This window comes from Dendrobates tinctorius, unplaced genomic scaffold, assembly GCF_039654945.1.
Source record: "Dendrobates tinctorius isolate UK_male_01 unplaced genomic scaffold, ASM3965494v1 ptg000124l, whole genome shotgun sequence".
NCBI lineage: Eukaryota > Metazoa > Chordata > Amphibia > Anura > Dendrobatidae > Dendrobates > Dendrobates tinctorius.
The window spans coordinates 5,768,798-5,789,786 of NW_027361792.1; the positions used below are offsets into that span (position 1 = coordinate 5,768,798).

General features: G+C 50.8%; 1 protein-coding gene across 2 annotated transcripts; it reads right to left on the bottom strand.

The window, feature by feature from the left end:
- Positions 1–4,425: 4,425 nt before the first annotated feature.
- TFIP11 (tuftelin interacting protein 11) lies at positions 4,426–20,535 on the bottom strand. Of its 2 annotated transcripts, none has more exons than XM_073541794.1 (13): positions 20,425–20,535; positions 18,066–18,271; positions 14,972–15,113; positions 14,181–14,337; positions 13,873–14,000; positions 13,636–13,788; positions 10,008–10,511; positions 9,743–9,846; positions 9,116–9,284; positions 8,180–8,423; positions 7,286–7,428; positions 6,348–6,513; positions 4,426–5,426 (listed from the first exon to the last, which is right to left on the bottom strand). In XM_073541794.1, exons 2-13 carry the CDS (start codon positions 18,263–18,265, stop codon positions 5,077–5,079), a joined length of 2,460 nt encoding a protein of 819 aa, XP_073397895.1. In that variant the 5' UTR covers positions 18,266–18,271; positions 20,425–20,535; the 3' UTR covers positions 4,426–5,076. The 2 variants fall into 2 exon arrangements, with proteins under 2 accessions (XP_073397895.1, XP_073397894.1); XM_073541793.1 differs by lacking the exon at positions 20,425–20,535 and adding an exon at positions 20,042–20,418.
- Between the last annotated feature and the right edge of the window lie 454 nt (positions 20,536–20,989).

Consider the following 20,989-nt stretch of genomic DNA (forward strand, 5'->3'; position numbering starts at 1 on the left):
CCGAGACAAATCTGCAGCAAAATTCACAGCAAAACTTGAACGGTCCTAGCTGCAGAATGTTCTGCACCAAACACGCAAACTTAAAGCTATTTGAGCACACAATCACGGCGTCACCCACTGAGGGTAACCTCATCCCTGTATCGGGTGAGGATAACAAATCCATATGTCTGAATATCTGCAGAAAAATCCGCACCAAATAAGCAGCATCAGTTTTATCAGTTTTGCTGGAGTTTTTTCTTCCCTTAAAGAAGAAATATTCCTAGAACTGCTGTTACAGGAAACGATGACAGTGCAAAGAGGCACCTTCAGCACATCCCCGTCAGGTTCTGCCCCGGTCCTGCCGTCGTCTGCGGGTGATCATCTTGCCCGGGTCCTGCCGTCGTCTGCGGGTGACCATCATGCCCGGTCCTGCCGTCTGCGGGTGATCATCTTGCCCGGGTCCTGCCGTCGTCTGCGGGTGATCATCATGCCCGGGTCCTGCCGTCGTCTGCGGGTGATCATCATGCCCGGTCCTGCCGTCGTCTGCGGGTGATCATCATGCCCGGTCCTGCCGTCGTCTGCGGGTGATCATCATGCCCGGTCCTGCCGTCGTCTGCGGGTGATCATCATGCCCGGTCCTGCCGTCGTCTGCGGGTGATCATCATGCCCGGTCCAGCCGTCGTCTGCGGGTGACCATCATGACCGGTCCAGCCGTCGTCTGCGGGTGACCATCATGCCCGGTCCTGCCGTCGTCTGCGGGTGATCATCTTGCCCGGGTCCTGCCGTCGTCTGCGGGTGATCATCATGCCCGGGTCCTGCCGTCGTCTGCGGGTGATCATCATGCCCGGTCCTGCCGTCGTCTGCGGGTGATCATCATGCCCGGTCCTGCCGTCGTCTGCGGGTGATCATCATGCCCGGTCCTGCCGTCGTCTGCGGGTGATCATCATGCCCGGTCCTGCCGTCGTCTGCGGGTGATCATCATGCCCGGTCCTGCCGTCGTCTGCGGGTGATCATCATGCCCGGTCCTGCCGTCGTCTGCGGGTGATCATCATGCCCGGTCCTGCCGTCGTCTGCGGGTGATCATCATGCCCGGTCCTGCAGTCGTCTGCGGGTGATCATCATGCCCGGTCCTGCCGTCGTCTGCGGGTGATCATCATGCCCGGTCCTGCCGTCGTCTGCGGGTGATCATCATGCCCGGTCCTGCCGTCGTCTGCGGGTGATCATCATGCCCGGTCCTGCTGTCGTCTGCGGGTGATCATCATGCCCGGTCCTGCCGTCGTCTGCGGGTGATCATCATGCCCGGTCCTGCCGTCGTCTGCGGGTGACCATCATGCCCGGTCCTGCCGTCGTCTGCGGGTGACCATCATGCCCGGGTCCTGCCGTCGTCTGCGGGTGATCATCATGCCCGGTCCTGCCGTCGTCTGCGGGTGACCATCATGCCGTCGTCTGCGGGTGATCATCATGCCCGGTCCTGCCGTCGTCTGCGGGTGACCATCATGCCGTCGTCTGCGGGTGATCATCATGCCCGGTCCTGCCGTCGTCTGCGGGTGATCATCATGCCCGGTCCTGCCGTCGTCTGCGGGTGACCATCATGCCCGGTCCTGCCGTCGTCTGCGGGTGACCATCATGCCCGGGTCCTGCCGTCGTCTGCGGGTGATCATCATGCCCGGTCCTGCCGTCGTCTGCGGGTGACCATCATGCCGTCGTCTGCGGGTGATCATCATGCCCGGTCCTGCCGTCGTCTGCGGGTGACCATCATGCCGTCGTCTGCGGGTGATCATCATGCCCGGTCCTGCCGTCGTCTGCGGGTGATCATCATGCCCGGTCCTGCCGTCGTCTGCGGGTGATCATCATGCCCGGTCCAGCCGTCGTCTGCGGGTGACCATCATGACCGGTCCAGCCGTCGTCTGCGGGTGACCATCATGACCGGTCCTGCCGTCTGCGGGTGATCATCTTGCCCGGGTCCTGCCGTCGTCTGCGGGTGATCATCATGCCCGGTCCTGCCGTCGTCTGCGGGTGATCATCATGCCCGGTCCTGCCGTCGTCTGCGGGTGATCATCATGCCCGGTCCTGCCGTCGTCTGCGGGTGATCATCATGCCCGGTCCTGCCGTCGTCTGCGGGTGATCATCATGCCCGGTCCTGCCGTCGTCTGCGGGTGATCATCATGCCCGGTCCTGCCGTCGTCTGCGGGTGATCATCATGCCCGGTCCTGCCGTCGTCTGCGGGTGACCATCATGCCCGGTCCTGCCGTCGTCTGCGGGTGACCATCATGCCCGGGTCCTGCCGTCGTCTGCGGGTGATCATCATGCCCGGTCCTGCCGTCGTCTGCGGGTGACCATCATGCCGTTGTCTGCGGGTGATCATCATGCCCGGTCCTGCCGTCGTCTGCGGGTGATCATCATGCCCGGTCCTGCCGTCGTCTGCGGGTGATCATCATGCCCGGGTCCTGCCGTCGTCTGCGGGTGACCATCATGCCCGGTCCTGCCGTCGTCTGCGGGTGATCATCATGCCCGGTCCTGCCGTCGTCTGCGGGTGACCATCATGCCGTCGTCTGCGGGTGATCATCATGCCCGGTCCTGCCGTCGTCTGCGGGTGATCATCATGCCCGGTCCTGCCGTCATCTGCGGGTGATCATCATGCCCGGTCCTGCCGTCGTCTGCGGGTGATCATCATGCCCGGTCCTGCCGTCGTCTGCGGGTGATCATCATGCCCGGTCCTGCCGTCGTCTGCGGGTGACCATCATGACCGGTCCAGCCGTCGTCTGCGGGTGACCATCATGCCCGGTCCTGCCGTCTGCGGGTGATCATCTTGCCCGGGTCCTGCCGTCGTCTGCGGGTGACCATCATGCCCGGTCCTGCCGTCTGCGGGTGATCATCTTGCCCGGGTCCTGCCGTCGTCTGCGGGTGATCATCATGCCCGGGTCCTGCCGTCGTCTGCGGGTGATCATCATGCCCGGTCCTGCCGTCGTCTGCGGGTGATCATCATGCCCGGTCCTGCCGTCGTCTGCGGGTGATCATCATGCCCGGTCCTGCCGTCGTCTGCGGGTGATCATCATGCCCGGTCCTGCCGTCGTCTGCGGGTGATCATCATGCCCGGTCCTGCCGTCGTCTGCGGGTGATCATCATGCCCGGTCCTGCCGTCGTCTGCGGGTGACCATCATGCCCGGTCCTGCCGTCGTCTGCGGGTGACCATCATGCCCGGTCCTGCCGTCGTCTGCGGGTGACCATCATGCCCGGTCCTGCCGTCGTCTGCGGGTGACCATCATGCCGTCGTCTGCGGGTGATCATCATGCCCGGTCCTGCCGTCGTCTGCGGGTGATCATCATGCCCGGTCCTGCCGTCGTCTGCGGGTGATCATCATGCCCGGGTCCTGCCGTCGTCTGCGGGTGACCATCATGCCCGGTCCTGCCGTCGTCTGCGGGTGATCATCATGCCCGGTCCTGCCGTCGTCTGCGGGTGATCATCATGCCCGGTCCTGCCGTCGTCTGCGGGTGACCATCATGCCCGGTCCTGCCGTCGTCTGCGGGTGATCATCATGCCCGGGTCCTGCCGTCGTCTGCGGGTGACCATCATGCCCGGTCCTGCCGTCGTCTGCGGGTGATCATCATGCCCGGTCCTGCCGTCTGCGGGTGATCATCATGCCCGGTCCTGCCGTCGTCTGCGGGTGACCATCATGCCCGGTCCTGCCGTCGTCTGCGGGTGATCATCATGCCCGGTCCTGCCGTCTGCGGGTGATCATGCCCGGGTCCTGCCGTCGTCTGCGGGTGTTCATCATGCCCGGTCCTGCCGTTGTCTGTGGGTGATCATCATGACCGGTCCTGCCGTCTGCGGGTGATCATCATGCCCGGTCCTGCCGTCGTCTGCGGGTGACCATCATGCCCGGTCCTGCCGTCATCTGCGGGTGATCATCATGCCCGGTCCTGCCGTCGTCTGCGGGTGATCATCATTCCCGGTCCTGCCATCGTCTGCGGGTGACCATCATGACCGGTCCAGCCGTCGTCTGCGGGTGATCTTCATGCCCGGACCTGCCATCGTCTGCGGGTGATCATCAGCTGCTCGGGATCTAGACCAGAATCAGTCTGTGCTGGAGGCAGACGGCGTCTTGGTGGCCATAAGGCTCCTGGATCTGGTCATAAGACGTCTTCAGGAAAGCCGATCCTATAAACATTAACGTCGGCTGAACCTGATTTCAGGAGGGTCGGTCATCATCTAATATACACCGGGGCCATCAGACGAATGAGAGTACAGCCAATGGCCATCTTAGTCTATGGCAACTTAAAGGGTAACTGTCTATTCCTCTACAGCTCAGGAAAAAATATAGATTATACCATTATCATCCAAATTAATATGGCTGTTAGGCAACGCATTGACATCCTGGGTCCTGAAGAGCTCTGCTCTGGCCAACAAATGACAGACCGTAATTTAAGGACCCCAATCTATGTCAAGTATTGTCTCTCCAGTAATTATTTTATTGTAAAGACATTTGCCATTTACAGGTTTTTAAAAAAATACCCAGCGCTGGTAAAACAACTAGTATAGTGCCACCTGGTGTTCAGTGCGTGTAGCAATCCTCCCACTGAGCCGAGTGCTGGTGGTCGCATATCAATCATGAGACACGAAATGTTATGTGCACAAATCACGACAGTTGTCAGAAATGGTCACATTTAATGTACGCCAACCAGCTAAGGTTTTAGACTGAGTGGCTTCTCCTCTGCTGGGTGGTCCACCCTTCACCTGCTAGATATTTAATATTGGATATTTCCATCTCCACCAATCATGGCTGAAATTGAGTATATGTATGTATGCGGTGGCCAGAAGTACGGAAACAGGTGAGGTGGCAGGAGACGGATTCCAGACTTCCCACTCATTTTTATGGGAGTTATGGATATTGTCTGTTCGGCTTTTTCCACAGTCCTGATTATCTATGGCCGTCGCAGGGACACAGATATTCAGTCTTAGTTGGTTGAGATGACAGTACCCTGAACAGTGAAATAAACATGAGTTAAAAAAAAAAGGTTTCATGGCAGTAAAAAGCTCCGGTTCTGTCATCCAGTGCATCGTGCTTTCCTTCTATACAGTCAGATGGAGGAGTGTCCTCTACTTGGCCATGTCTATCAGGCTCTGCAGAGAGGTGGGCACCCAGGTCTTCTCCCCCTGCACGTACACCACCCCTCTGTCTATGTAGATGACGATGCGGTTGAAGTTGTACAGCTGCTTCCCTTCGTGCCGTTTGCCGATAAGAGGCATAAAGACGATGTTGTGCTCCTCGGCTTTAGACTGGATCAAGTCCTTAAAGTTCATGGGTACGGTAGCGACCCCGATGCCTCTCTGTGCGATGCTTTCTGCGTCCCGTCGCTCCTGCATGGCTTCGTACTGGAAGTCTTTCCTTCTCTCCGTCTGGGTCAGGTAGGCGAAGCTTTCCCGGGCGCCAGGTTGCATGTAGACCCCTGGGAAGAGAACAGAGAATAAGGGTACGTTATGGCCGACTAATAGGCCGCTATGGTGAACGTGTTTTCTCCTGGGCCCAGATCAATATACTGTATACGAGTTCAACTGAACCTCGATTCACTGGTTTTAGCTCAGGGAAAAAGACCATTAAAACCTCACGGAGTGGCGCCTATACACAAAGTATCAGACGATGGTTGCCAGTGCGCTCCTGACGATTGACATTTGGGACCGGCCTCATGATTGCGCCTCTGGCCTAATCTCTGCATGCTCCCGTGCTGCTATATAAAGCATCTTTAACTGCAGCGATGGTGGATCGCAGGGACACTACAGAGACGGCTGGATGCAGCCATCCCCAGCAAGCTGTATAGCAAAGAGCTTGCAAGCGTGCGTCCCTTTCCTAAGGAACCAAACACGTCCAATACACTGCAGCGGTGGACGGTAACCAAGTCGAGCTGTAAACTATAAACTTAAGAAACCTTTTGAGAACCAAATGACTTTTATAATAAGAGGTAAATTGCAAAGTTTCTTGTTTACAAGCACACTGAGATTTTACCCATTTAACAACATGAGACAACCACTTTGAGCTCATGTGTATTGGGGTCTTCAGGCTTAATGCACACGAATGGACAATAAGGAGCAGAAATCGAAACACCCGTAGAAGTCTACGGGCCTATATCTCTGCATACCTCAAATGTCCTGATCCAATAGAAGCCGTATTACTGAGGTTTACCCTGCAAGAAGCATTTCCTACAATGGAGTATACATAGTCTGTAATCCGTGGTGCCGATAACGCCATAATACAGGCCTGACTACACGTGTGGGGAGTAAATCCCTACAAATACAGGACAGGTGGTACCGGATAAATGAGCTTGCCCCCATTTCCTTTCATATGGATGGGTGCTGATCGATGTTGCACTTACCAGCATTGGAGGACACAGCTCTATTCATTATGTCCAAAGCTTCATTAAATCTGTCCTTGATTCCTGGATGGGCTAAAATCTGGTCAGAGAACATGGACTTCCAGCCAAGATACCACTTCGTGATCTCCTCATAGTTTGGATTATTGCTGAGCCAGGAGCATAAAACCTGCAAAGAAAATCGATAGTCAGACAGAGCCGATCTAACACCGTACGTAAACATGGAGGGAAGCCTGCTACAGGACGCAGCGATAATCCACATTAGTGTACGGGCCTATAGCGCTGCATGTCTCACATGTCCTGATCCGGCAGAAGCCATATTACTGAAGTTTACCCTGGAAGAAGCACTGCTGACCAGAAGTATACCTCTGCAATACTTGGTGCTGATAACGCCTTAATACAGAACCATAGACAAAAAAAATATATTTATTTCTGGAAAGAAAGGGTTTGGATCAAATCAGCCCAGTATTGCCCATGAACAGATAACTTGTTGATCACACCACTGGCACCGCCAACGATCCTGGGAAGGGGATGCGGGTATCCCGTCTGCATGGAGTGATGGCCGAACATGGGCACCACAGCTCTGATCATGGGAGATAAGACTATGGGATTGCCAGAGATATCTCAGTACAACACTGCCTGTACCTCCACTGCTAGCATTTGTTTTAAAGGGTCATTCCAATCCTAGCAAGTTGTCCCTAGGGTCTGGACGATCTCGAGAAGGGGCCTGTTAGAATAAAGCTGTGCCGGCACAGGAGTTCCATTGCTCCATGCAGAAACCAATAGCCTGTGTATGGCCATAATCAGAAGGATTAGTGAAAAGCTGCATTAATCGCCGGAGTCGCTCCCATAAAGACGTTACATGTATAAGCCACTTACTCCCGGTATCTTTGAAGCTCGGCCAGCCTGTGAAGAACGAGCCCAGGGTAAAATCCACTTACCTGGAGCCACTTTGGGAAGAAGTTCTTCTCCAGGAGTCCTACGAGGCTGGACAGAGAGATCATCCCCTCCCAATCCATTATCCAGTGGAAGACGTCCATGTGCTGCTGGTGCGGATTAATGACAAACTCCCCCAGACACAAAGCTGCGAGACACCGAGACATCGTCAGCATTAGTCTAGCTCATAGGACGTCTTATGTGTCTGTCATGGCCATCCATGCAGCAAAATTACACACTCCGACTACTTATTTATCAACCCCTTTAGGGCACCTGGATGATTTTAGTCTAGATAGGTCCAAGTATGACAATACAAATGATACGTGTCCTGTAGTAATCCGATGTGCCAGCGTTGAGAAACTGAGCTGAAAAACCGCATGTAAATTAGCCAGGAAGTGCACGAAGGGCGTGTCCATGTACTCGGACTCCACTAACACCCTCCCAATGCACTTTTCGGCTAGTTTGCATTTAATTTTTTTTTGCACCAGGTCTGATAAAGCCGTACCATTAGTTTCAAGAGGGAACTGCAGCCGGCCACATTCTCTTTTAACGGGCCAGTGCTTCAGCTCCCTGCAAGTGAGGGAAGGTGGGAGACATCCACACCACTTAGAAAGAAATTATCAACAGCAGACAAAATGCAGCAGCCCCAATACAGGTCATGTCTACTCCATGGTGGCAGGGTGTATAAGAAGAAGCAGTAATCTGATTGCAGTCTGAACCAGCCCTGCAGCCCCTTCATTCTCAGGATCGATTGCCAAGTTTGGACCCCGCTGATCATAAAGTGATGCCCCACACCATCCACTTTGCACGACGGACATGCTTCTTGATCTGTTCCCTTCTACATAACAAGTGTTGGTGGCTGTGTAACATTCTACTCTATTTCTTGCACGACATCTTACCCAATTTGGGCACAATGTTTTTCACCATGAAGGCTTCCCACGATCCTGGAGTAAAGACCTCCTTCCAGGGCTGCAGGATCAGCTTGGCCGAGGAGTCGCTGGGGTGCCACTTCTGGAGGGCGTTAGCGAGCTTGTTTCTGATTGGAGAGAACAGCGGCTCCAGCCGTGACTGCATCAATGGCAGCCAGGGGTGAATCCATGAGTGTATGGGTACCGTGTCTGTCAGGGGGTTCCAGTTTTCAACCTTGATACAAAAGATAAAAAAAAAAATATATTGTAATTTGAAGGCTTAAAAAAAAAAAAAAAAAAAAAAAAAAAATAATATGCAAATAGCCTCGACTGATAAAGCTGGCACCGTTTTGTGTATTCAGCTCCTATGTAGCCTTTTTTGTCTCTGTGATTACCAATCCTGCCATACTTTGCAGCCTGAGCTTACTCTCTCCCATCTGTCCATTGTTCTACAGTCTATAGAAAAAGGCATTAAGAGCAAAGCCACTCACGACCGACTACACTGGGGTTAGTTGTAGTCTGTAACCATGGAGATGCATAGGTCTGCATAGGAGCTGTAGTCACAAAGAGGAAGGATTTTTAAATTTATTAGTTTCAAATTGAAGATTAATACATATCCAAAGAAGAAGGGATTTTTCTGATCAATAGGGGGTCCGTCCGCCGGAGAAAGCCCAGTAATCGGGAGCAGTGGGGGTCCAAACGATAAGACCCCAGGTGATCAGCGCAAATCACCTATTCTGTACATGGGTTTAACTTTCAATGCTGGGAAAAACCTTTTACTTTCTTTTTTATGTTTGCAGTGAGACTTTTCTCAGACAAGCACCTGTAATTGCATTGGAAAGTGGTCTTCTACATGGGTGGTCTTCTCAAAGCTGGCTAGTATGTATCATAAATTATGCCACAACATACCAGCAGCTGTCATCTTACCTCTTTCTGCAATTTGGGAAAAATGAGTTGGTCCAATATATTATCCATAATCCAAACCGGCAACAAGTGGACCCAGTTATCCAAGAAGTCCACCATGGGGGCGCAGTTTCGGGGTTGCCACTGTGTGATGAAGTTTCTCAGGAATGGAAGCCAAGTGTCCCAGAGAAGTCTGCAGAAAAAAAAAAATAGCAAAAGATTTTCAGAAGAAATTTCACCAAGGACTCATGTGCGATCAGCTGAATCTGGAAACATGATGGAACCTGTCTCGGGGATGAAATGTCTGGCCAATTGTGACCCTAAAAAATTGCATTTGCAAAATGTACTTTGAAGGACTCCTGTATGAGAGACGAGTAAAAAGACTTAAAGGACCTTAGTCAATCGGCCATGTCAGTAGTCCATGGCCACCAGACCACAGCAGCTGTGTGCCTCATCCTACCTGCCGCTGTCCCTTCTGATTAGTAAGACAAATCGCAGCAATAGCATTGCACCGTGAATACAATCAGGATAGGCGGCACGCATGGCTGTGACTACTAATGTGGCTACTAGACCAGTGTCCTGCAGTTCTAGGATGAGTCATGGGTGACATTTTAATTAGAGGTCTGGGCAGTAAGAGAAGCCAGAATGTACCTATGATAGGAGTCCATTGATGCGTCCTGCGCACTATGTGATAGATGACCTTCCTCCAGAAGATTCTTCCATACGGTCATGACGTCAATACCGTACAAAGGATCCTAAACCATCAATCAGAATTAGTTTTTTGATAATAAAAGATAAATAATTGCAGTGATCAATACCAGTGACATACTGCCATAGCGTCCATCCCTACCGTGTCACGTGAATGAAAGCTCGCCGAAACTTCCCAATCATAGAACGTTTCCCCCAGTTCACTCACCCTCAGGGGGTTCCAGTCCTTGAAGTATTCTTTCATCAGGGGGTAGACAATAGCTACGGCCAGGTCTGTCTTCTCTGACATTTTGTATTCTTCATAGTACTTGTCCTGCAGCATCTGGAAAACGCGTGCGCACTCCTCCAACGTCAGCGGATTGTCGCAGCCCGGTTGCAATCTCCGCTCACATTCCTCCACCGTTTTCAGGACCTGGCTCAGGTTATAAATGGCCTTGTCCTCCCTGGATAAGACTTCAGAGAGATTCTCCAGCTCGTGAGTTAGATTCACAACCATGTCCCTCTCGTACTGCAGCTGCCGGTCGTTCTGGATGATTTCCTGCTCCGTCATCTCGATCAGGAGCTGCAGATTGTGCTCCAGTTCGGGCAGGGCAAACCCCTGAGGCTTCTCCTCTTTTCCAGCTGCGGGGGTCTCTCCTGGGATGTTGTGTTTGTGGGAGATCTGGCTGTAGCTGTAATAGACTTTCTGCTCTCGTCCAGTCATATCGATCACCTGAGCAGAAGGAAAATGCAAAATTATCAATAAGTCACATAGAGAAGGAAACACACTTATTTTCTGATGGTTGATCGAAAAAAGAAGGGGTGACACTACATTAGCCTAGTACGTTTTCTCAGGTCATGACATTAATGGCTAACTTCTGATGGGTCGTTAATGTGTGACTTTTGGGGCCAAGACCACTGGGACCCAAACTCTGGCAGGAAGAGGCCATGACGCTTGTTGGCGGCCACTGCTCATTTACCATATGAGGTACTGACCCATCAAAGTAAATGGCATGGGGACAGATACTGCAATAAAGGGATCTATGTGGCAGAAGTACGGGGAGATGGTCCTCCGCAAATCAGATCCTAAAGAGACTTCTTTAAAGGGGTTGTCTCACCATTGGTCTTCAGAACTGCATCAACCTCCTGGCCCCTGATGATTGACAGTTCAGTCCAGCAACATGGCTGCACCGCTGGCCAGAACTGGGCGCTCACCAGTGAAGGCGCACAGGGGAAAGATCATACATTTATCTACCATCCTGAAGATCACCTACGTCTGTGTTATGTGCCCACGTTTAGGAAGAGTTTATTCTGGGCTGGTTCCTTAAAGGGAAGGTGCCGCAATTTTATATAATTTGCAAAAAAAGAGTAAGTAACAAAACATGTTGTTTCAGCAAATGTTGTACTAACTAGGATTTATGGTTTGTTTGTAATAATGTTTTAATGTAGCCACTGGGCGCTGCCATATTGATTTGCAGATCTGTGGAGGACTCATACAGTCTGCAAATATGGCCGTCCCTGGACATAGGAGACTGCGGTCGGCTCCCGACCCCACATTGCAGCCTCATTAGCAGAGAAGTGGGCACGCCCCTGTGGGCTGCACCATTCACTGCTGTAGGTGTGGCTGGGCGCCATTTTACTGTAGCCCAGTGCTATCTGCTGAGCTCCACTATCTGCACCGTGCTTCCTGCTCCACTGTCCTCCTGCTCTGTCTCTGCCTCCTCACTCACACACAGCCCCAGTGATCTCCGGTAATCTGACACCTTCCCTTTTATGAGAGCTTTCATGGCTGTCTGAGGAGGACAGTGACATATACAGCCCATAGTCTAGTGTATAATTGGGGGGGCAGTTACACCAGTGTGGGCATATCTGTAATACTGTCTGGTGTGATACTGCCTGCTGAGCTGTGTATCTAATCCTCTCCTGTGATACTGCCTGCTGAGCTGTGTATCTAATCCTCTCCTGTGATACTGTCTGCTGAGCCGTGTATCTAATCCTCTCCTGTGTGATACTGTCTGCTGAGCCGTGTATCTAATCCTCCCCTGTGTGATACTGTCTGCTGAGCCGTGTATCTAATCCTCCCCTGTGTGATACTGACTACTGAGCCGTGTATCTAATCCTCCCGTGTGATACTGCCTGCTGAGCCGTGTATCTAATCCTCCCGTGTGATACTGACTGCTGAGCCGTGTATCTAATCCTCTCCTGTGTGATACTGACTGCTGAGCCGTGTATCTAATCCTCTCCTGTGTGATACTGACTGCTGAGCCGTGTATCTAATCCTCTCCTGTGTGATACTGTCTGCTGAGCCGTGTATCTAATCCTCTCCTGTGTGATACTGTCTGCTGAGCCGTGTATCTAATCCTCCCCTGTGTGATACTGCCTGCTGAGCCATGTATCTAATCCTATCCTGTGTGATACTGACTGCTGAGCCGTGTTTCTAATCCTATCCTGTGTGATACTGACTGCTGAGCCGTGTATCTAATCCTCTCCTGTGATACTGACTGCTGAGCTGTGTATCTAATCCTCTCCTGTGTGATACTGACTGCTGAGCCGTGTATCTAATCCTCTCCTGTGTGATATTGACTGCAGAGCTGTGTATCTAATCCTCTCGTGTGATACTGTCTGCTGAGCCGTGTATCTAATCCTATCCCGTGTGATACTGCTCTCCTGAAATACTCTGTGCTGCTGTCACCCTGCTGGTTTTATGTGTGATCTACATGGTGGTATGAACTATATGGCGGCATTATGTGTGAAGTATATGGCGGTATTATGTGAGAACACTATGGCAGTATTATCTGCTAAAAACATTCTAGGGTGGTTCTGGCTGAGCACCTGCACACGGGTCAGGGGTAATAGGTGCAGTCAGGGGAGGGCTGGGGAGGCAGCTGAAGAGAGGGGTCTCATTTTTATTGTTACTGTATGGCTCCATTCCCCCCCATCCTGCTTCCCAGCGTCACCCCGGACTGCGCCTGTCGCCTCGCTTTCACACATCGCCAGGACAGGATCTGAGGAGGGGAATGGGGTCTTTGCCTGCAAAGTCTGGATCAGAACAGGCCATCAATCAGCAGAAATGTTTCCTGGATTTCTGTGCTGCTGTCACCCTGCTCCTCCCCCATATATCTCCCTCTGTGCCCCCATAGACCCACACACTGCTCTCCTGAAATACTCTGTGCTGCTGTCACCCTGCTCCCAGAATCCTTGCTGCCTGCCATCCTCAGTGACCGAAGACCCCATTCCTCTCCTCAGATCCTGTCCTGGCGATGTGTGAAAGCGAGGTGACAGGGGCCTGATGTATGGTGGAAGGAGCAGGGTGACAGCAGCACAGAGTATTTCAGGAGAGCAGTGTGCTGGTCTATGGGGGGCGCCCTGTTCAGTGCCAGGGATTGTACATAGAGTGCTGTGTTTTATACACATGGATGGACCGTCTGCTTGTCTGCTCCACAGAAATCCAGGAAACATTTCTGCTGATTGATGGCCTGTTCTGATCCAGACTTTACATTCAAAGACAGTCAGTAACTTTGCAGGCCCCATCAAAATGGCTGCTCACTGTGTTCCTAGATGTCATAGGTTTTTGTGCCAGATTTCAGTAGCTGCTCCCCCTAGTGTTAACAAGTGGAAATGCCAAACTTTTTAAAATTATTTTTCATATTTCGCAAAATTAAAAACAAATGATAATATTTTTTAAGAAAATGTAAACATTAATTCTTTACATTTTTTCAATTGCTGAAAAAAAATTTTTTGGATGGCACCTTCCCTTTAAAATTGACAGGTCTCGCCCATAAACACATAAAGGCAGTGACCAGACAACTATAGAGAGACAGGCAGCGGGAAGTTGTATTTACACAGGAAGAACGAACCTTTACTTGAGATACTTCTTTCTGAGGTGCAGACATTGCCTTCCCTCCCATCCCCTTGGCTTTGAGCTCCTCCACCGTCTTATAGGCATACTTGGGCTTCTTCTTGCCTCCACCCGGGTCCTTTCTCCATTGACTCAATTCTTTCTGAAATTCCTGGATGCAACGTAGAAAAACAAAAGTGAAAAATTGGAAGTACTAAAATATAAAGTGCAACATCCTGCTGAACTCGTTACTGACCTTTTCCTCCTCTTCCTCAGAATCCACAGTAGGGAAATCCTGCAATGACTGCTTGGTTCTTTCGGAGCCGTACGCACCCACCGCTCCTTTGCCTTTTCTTTGCTTGGCCTCAATAGGAGCGATGATGCCTGGAGAAAAATATTATTCCTTTTTACTCTTTTCATAATATAATAACATAATTAAAAAAGGTTGACCAAGATGAAGATACTGATGACCTATCAGGTCAGTATCAGATCGGTGGTTCGTCCACCTGGGGATAAATCTCATCATCATCATTAATAATTTATTATTTCCAAACCAGCATTTACCTTGCGCGTTCTTTCCCAGGCCTCTCCCAGGAACGTAGCCCATCTTCTGCAGGAGTTTCTGACCGATTCCCTTGGTATGTTTCTCCCATGAGCCAAAATCAGTTCCGGCTCGGATTCCTCCGGCAAATGTTTTCTGTAAAGGCTTAAAATTTCCACCCTGCAAAATGCAAACACGATTAAATCAGATTTACTAAACCCGGCAACACAGTCTGAAAGTGCAGCCTATTAATGACACCGGCACATGCGCTGATAGATTTCTTGCAAGAAGCTAGACACTTTTCTATTGGGCGATTTACTTTATATCTTGCTGCCAAAATCTGGCATAATTTATCTACTTGGCCAATTCTCCATTTTTAAACACTTCTGAGGTGCAAAAAGGGTCTAAAGGATCGCTTGATTTTTTTGCACAAGTTTTGTGCCTTTGAGTCAGATTTCTGGAGCATATGGAATAGTAAGTCTTCCCCAAATTCTAATTCTTACGATACTGGAAGACATTGGTCATTCTGGAAATTGAATGCAATTGGTGTAGAAATTAATATAATTTTAGAAGAAGACCTTATATATCACAGAAGCGAAGATGTGGCCCTTAATAGGGTGCATGGCCATCACCCACTCAACTAACCAAAGTGGGTGATTGGGTAGAGTGGCTCCGGCTCACACAGGCACTGGTTTATTACATGGCTGACCATTCAGTTACAGCCCCTGCGGATCTCTCTGCCCGGGGTATACTCCCTTGGGGAGGGATCATCCACTTAAGACGATCTGACAGTGTGATAAGCAGATCAGCGCACCGTTTTCAGCTTCTTTGGCTGGAATTCCTCCACTTTTGGAGTCGGTGTCTCGTTCTCGGAGTCACTATCGGATTTCTCTTCCGCTGCAGGCTTGCGAATCCCAGCGCTGATGAAATTTACTGGTGCGGAGTAATCACGAGACCTGAGAGAGAGACAGGTTGGTGTGTTAGACATTGAGATCCCCAAATTGAATCTCAGCCCATTCAATGTACATGTAAAATGTGAGCGCATCCACGAACTACAACCCTCAGCATGCCCAGTATCAAAGGATCAGACAGTACTGGCATATCGGCTGCATGGTGATTAGTTTAAGGCAGATGTTTCTGGACATTTCAGCCTTTTGTAAGGGTTTCCTTCTGTTAAGACAGAACGTCAAGTGTGCAGCAGTAACGTTCTATCTCCCACCAGAAGAAGAAGCCAGGAGTTCGGTGGGAGACAGCAGAACTGAGCAGTGGCCACGTCAGATAGCGGAGCATATAGATTTTTTAAGCCTCCTTGACCTATTGATAAAGCTTTTAAGAGTAGTGGACTTTCCCTTCAGGCTATGTTCACACGTGGCGTTTTTTTCGCGGCAGTTTTAACCGCGCGATTTTGCCCTGAAAGCGCGAAAAATAAGCACCCCATGCATTCCTATGGGATTCCGCAATGCTGTGCTAATGCTGCGGTTTTTACCGCGGCGGAATCGCTTTGTGGTAAAAAAACGCAGCATGCTCATTAATTTAGCGGAATCGCGGCGATCCCGCACCCATAGGAATGCATTGCTCTGCTTACTTTCCGCATGTGGCTGTGCACACCATACGAAAAGTAAGCAGAACATTCGCGGATGGTACCCACGGCCCAGAGGAGAGGAGACTGTCCTCCTTGCTTTGGGTACCATATCCATGTAAAAAATAGAATTTAAAATAAAAAATATAGTTATTCTCACCTTCCGACGTCCCGCGCAGCCTTCCCGCCTCTCTCCACGCTCCCGGTCCCAGTAAGCCTTTGCGAGCGATGACGTCCGTTCTCGCGGGATCGCGAAGTCTCATGGTCATTTGCGCGACGTCATCGCGAATTTCCGCAAGACGTCGCGATCCCGCGAGAAAAAGACATCATCACGGTAATTCTTGCAAAGGATTACTGGGACCGGGAGCGTGGAGAGAGGCGGGAAAGCTGCGTGGGACGCCGGAAGGTAAGAAGAATAATATTTTTTTTTAATTATTTTTTACATTCTATCTTTTACTATTGATGCCGCATAGGCGGCCTCAATAGTAAAAAGTTGGTCACACTCGTCAAACACTATGTTTGACGAGTGTGACCAACCTGTCAATCAGTTCTCCAAGCGATGCACCAGATCGCTTGGAAAACGCTAGAATTCTGCAAGCTAATAACGCTTGCAAAATGCTTGTTTTTCCGTGGGAAAATCGCGGGAATTTAAAATGCGATTTTCCCGCGGAATGGAATTCGGAATTCTCGCGGTAATTTCCGCGAGAGTTCTGCTACGTGTGAACGTAGCCTTACAGTGGTATTCCAGCATAAAATACCCATCGCCTTTATAGATGTTAGATCACTGGATTGTGGCCTCAGTCCACTGACGGCAGGGGACCATCAATCCGTGGTGTTCATAGATCATCAGACCCCAATCTAACACTCATCACCTATCTAGTGGATATGATTCTTCATTTGGGCTGAAATAACTCATTAATAAACGTCTGCTTCTTAGAGAAAAATATTTTAACGGGGTTGACTGGTGGGAATTTTTTTTTTTTAACGAAAAAGTTTAGAATACTATATATATCAATACTAGATGGTGGCCCGATTCTATCGCATCGGGTATTCTAGAGTCTCTGTTAAAATAAAAAATTGTGATATACTCACCTCCCGACTGCCCCCGGACTCTTACTGTACTCTCTGCAGTCACTGTTCTGCTGTTACCTAATGTACTCCTGTTACACCCAGAGCTGCAGTCACTGTTCTGCTGTTACCTAATGTAGTGTACTCCAGTTACACCCAGATCTGCAGTCACTGTTCTGCTGTTATCTAATGTACTGTACTCCAGTTACTCCCAGAGCTGCAGTCACTGTTCTGCTTTTACCTAATGTATTGTAGTCCAGTTACACCCAGAGTTGCAGTCACCGTTCAGATCTTATCTAATGTATTGTACTCCTGTTACAGCCAGAGCTGCAGTCACTTTTCTGCTGTCACCTAATGTATTGTACGCAAGTTACACCCAGAGCTGCAGTCACTGTTTTACTGTTACCCAATTACCTAATGTATTGTACTCCAGAATATGTACAGGACTGTGCCTGTGTAATCAGCAACGCAGCAGTGATGCCTTTCACGGCTGTAATGTGCCTGTACAATAAGCAATGCGGCCGTGTTGCCACGACGACTAAGCAACTGTCGCTGATTGGTAGCGGCAGTTAGGCCGCGACCAATCAGCGAGGTGGGATTTCCATTACAGACAGAACTAGACAATTATATAGTAGATTAATCTCATGGCATGTGACCGCTGCAGTCAATCATTAGCTGCAATGGTTACCTGCTACAGGGGTCACATAGCTCGCTGGTCATCATATCATTCCTCCATCAAAAAAATAAAGAAGTTGGGTTGAATATTCCTTTTTATAACGCATTCTAATTAGAGATAAGGGGATGGTTTCACGGAACTAGACTCCAGGTGAGTGATACATGGCGGAGAGGAGAGACATCATCTGTGCATCACGTCACTGCTTAAGCCCTGGCTAATCAAATGCTGTGACGGGAACGCCAAAATCTGTGGGCCTCCCGTCTATCCACCAGGTATCACACTGACCTGGACTGAAGTCTTGTGAATCCTTCCGCTCATCTCTAGTTCTGAGACTTTTTTGCAAAACATTTGTACTTGCCGGACAACTGATTATAGTATAACCCTAAACATATCTGCAGCACATGGCGACAACAGGGACTGCAGATGTTTTCAGAACTATGTATATGGGGCAGATCGCTGCTTTGTACTAAAGATCACAAGCAATGATCCCTAACTGCGTATCAGTACAGTACATAGGTGGCTTCTGTTCTAACTATGGGACACGGGACTCAGACAGCGCCTCCTTCTGTACAACACTGCACTTACTTCTTGCCACCAAAGCTCGGCCTCTCATCATCGGAGTCCCGCTCTGCCCACATGCCGTAAGTGGCCTCCTCTTTCGTCTGCCAGTGCTTCCGCCGGTTGGGATTGAATTCGTTCTGGATGTCCCAGTCAGTGATCTGGAAGCTTTCCATCTCCACGCCATCGCTGTCCTCATCTTTGCCATAGAGATGTGACATAGACATGATGATCTGCAGATCAGAGAGAGAGGGAAAAGCAAGACAGGTAATAACGGAGTCCTTAGGATGGGTCATCAGTATCAGATTGATGGAGGTCCGATAGCTGTCTGATCAGAGGTTTGCAGTCATATGTACCCAGTGTATAGACCCAGAAAACCACAGATTTCTCTAGTGGCCATTCACGGTACTGCATCTCAGCTCTTATTGGAAGAGATTGTGACCTGAGACTTCTTGCAGATATTGTTATTGGTGCAATTTGAACAAAGGACTCCAACGCTACAGGGCCAAGCGCCGAGCCACCGTGCGGGGCTAAGCACCGTGCACCGAGCCACCATGGCAGGTCTAAGCGCCGAGCCACCATGGCAGGTCTAAGCGCCGAGCCACCATGGCAGGTCTAAGCGCCGAGCCACCATGGCAGGTCTAAGCGCCGAGCCACCATGGCAGGTCTAAGCACCGTGCACCGAGCCACCATGGCAGGGCTAAGCGCCGAGCCACCATGGCAGGTCTAAGCGCCGAGCCACCATGGCAGGTCTAAGCGCCGAGCCACCATGGCAGGTCTAAGCGCCGAGCCACCATGGCAGGTCTAAGCGCCGTGCACCGAGCCACCATGGCAGGGCTAAGCGCCGAGCCACCATGGCAGGGCTAAGCACCGTGCACCGAGCCACCATGGCAGGTCTAAGCATCGTGCACCATGGCAGGTCTAAGCGCCAAGCCACCGTGCGGGGCTAAGCACCGTGCACCGAGCCACCATGGCAGGTCTAAGCGCCGAGCACCGAGCCACCATGGCAGGTCTAAGCGCCGAGCACCGAGCCACCATGGCAGGTCTAAGCGCCGAGCACCGAGCCACCATGGCAGGTCTAAGCGCCGAGCACCGAGCCACCATGGCAGGTCTAAGCGCCGAGCACTGAGCCACCATGGCAGGTCTAAGCGCCGAGCACCGAGCCACCATGGCAGGTCTAAGCGCCGAGCCACCGTGCGGGGCTAAGCACCGAGCCACCATGGCAGGTCTAAGCGCCGAGCCACCGTGCGGGGCTAAGCACCGTGCACTGAGCCACCATGGCAGGTCTAAGCACCGTGCACCATGGCAGGTCTAAGCGCTGAGCCACCGTGCGGGGCTAAGCACCGTGCCACCATGGCAGGTCTAAGCGCTGAGCCACCGTGCGGGGCTAAGCACCGTGCCACCATGGCAGGTCTAAGCGCCGAGCCACCGTGCACCGAGCCACCATGGCAGGTCTAAGCGCCGAGCACCATGGCAGGGCTAAGCGCCGAGCCACCGTGCGGGGCTAAGCGCCGTGCACCGAGCCACCATGGAAGGTCTAAGCACCGTGCACCATGGCAGGGCTAAGTGCCATCCCCAACGCAGCACTAACCACTGAGCCACTCACACCTGACTTTCATATTCCGTGTAGGGACCACGATGTCCGGACCTGAACTCAACAGCTTCATATGCGCCCCCTGAGGCTGTAGGATCCGGACATCGCAGTCCCAGCACGGACCCTGAAAGTCGGGTGTGTGATGACATACAGCAGTGACCTGCAGGGGATCCCACAGTCTTTTAATCCCTTTAAAAATATGAAACTTTAATAAATTGAGGTAAAAAAACACCCCCCTAGTGCAATAACAGGCTATTATTGTATAGAGTTTGTTGTGTTATTGCACTAGAGGGGTGTTTTTTACCTCAATTTATTAAAGTTTCATATTTTTAAAGGGATTATATGATTGCACTTGTGATATTTCTTCGCTGGTCCTGTGGACTTTTTTTGATGATCCCACAGTCTTTACCTGCAGTGCAGCGCTCCGGCTCCATGCAATGGGGGCGCTACAAATGGTAAGGAGCACCGCTGTGCACGGAGTCAGTGCTGTGGCCCCTTCATTCTCAGGACCCCGGCTGATCCTAGTGGTCACAGCAAAGAACAGAAAAAAAACACCAAATCTGCCTCCTATGATTCCAGGTAAATGACATCCTCGTCCCTGGGCAACACAAGACACAAGAAGTCCTATGGGGTGAATGACAGGCCATGGAGATGGAGGCTGAAGTGTACAGCATGGTGGATAAATCACGTCCTCTGAGTTACGGTCCATGGACTAATTCCACACAGCAGTGAGAAGACATGATAAAACTCATAGGCAAAGCAACGAGGAACCGGAGTAGTTGTCATAGTTACCTGCGATCAGGCGCCGCGGCCTCTAACACTGGAATAAGGAAATCTACGGAAAGCAGCGAGGGCCGGAGCATTGACTCCGCCCCACCACTGACGCGCTCAAGAACCGACGACGCGCTATGCATTGTGGGAGATGTAGTCTTGTACCCGCGCCCTAGCGTGGTTACCATGGAGATGTAAAATGGAGTGCTCTGAGACTTGTAGTTCCACTCTCCTGAACGTGATTTTTTTTCTTGTATTCTTGCTCTTTTAACAAAAGGCTTTTCATGCTGTGATATTTCAAATGTGGCACAATCAGATAATTAATGAAAAACTGTAATATGGAAAGTTCCAGCCCTACATGATGCAAATAAATGTCCCTAAACCATGAGGTCTTGTAACTTTATATGACACCATTCATTTTATCATAGAAAAAAAATCCAAATAAGATGAAATGAGGACGAACCCCACAATCCCACCGTTGTTTTTTATTTTTTTTTTATTTTTGGCGTTGGTTGTGAGGTAAAATTCCCCTGATGACACGATTCTCCAGATCGGCGCGATTACGGCGACACCATGCGTGTTGGTC

What these genes read in the sequence shown, in the direction of transcription:
- TFIP11 (XM_073541793.1), bottom strand. Translation starts at nt 20,341, where the DNA reads ATGGACCGTAACTCAGAGGACGTGATTTATCCACCATGCTGTACACTT. An exon ending in CCGAGCTTTGGTGGCAAGAA is followed by an intron (nt 15,114 to 18,065) that starts GTAAGTGCAGTG and finishes TCTCTCTCTCAG; the next exon opens with GTCTCGTGATTACTCCGCAC. An exon ending in TTCCCAAATTGCAGAAAGAG is followed by an intron (nt 8,424 to 9,115) that starts GTAAGATGACAG and finishes TTTTGTATCAAG; the next exon opens with GTTGAAAACTGGAACCCCCT.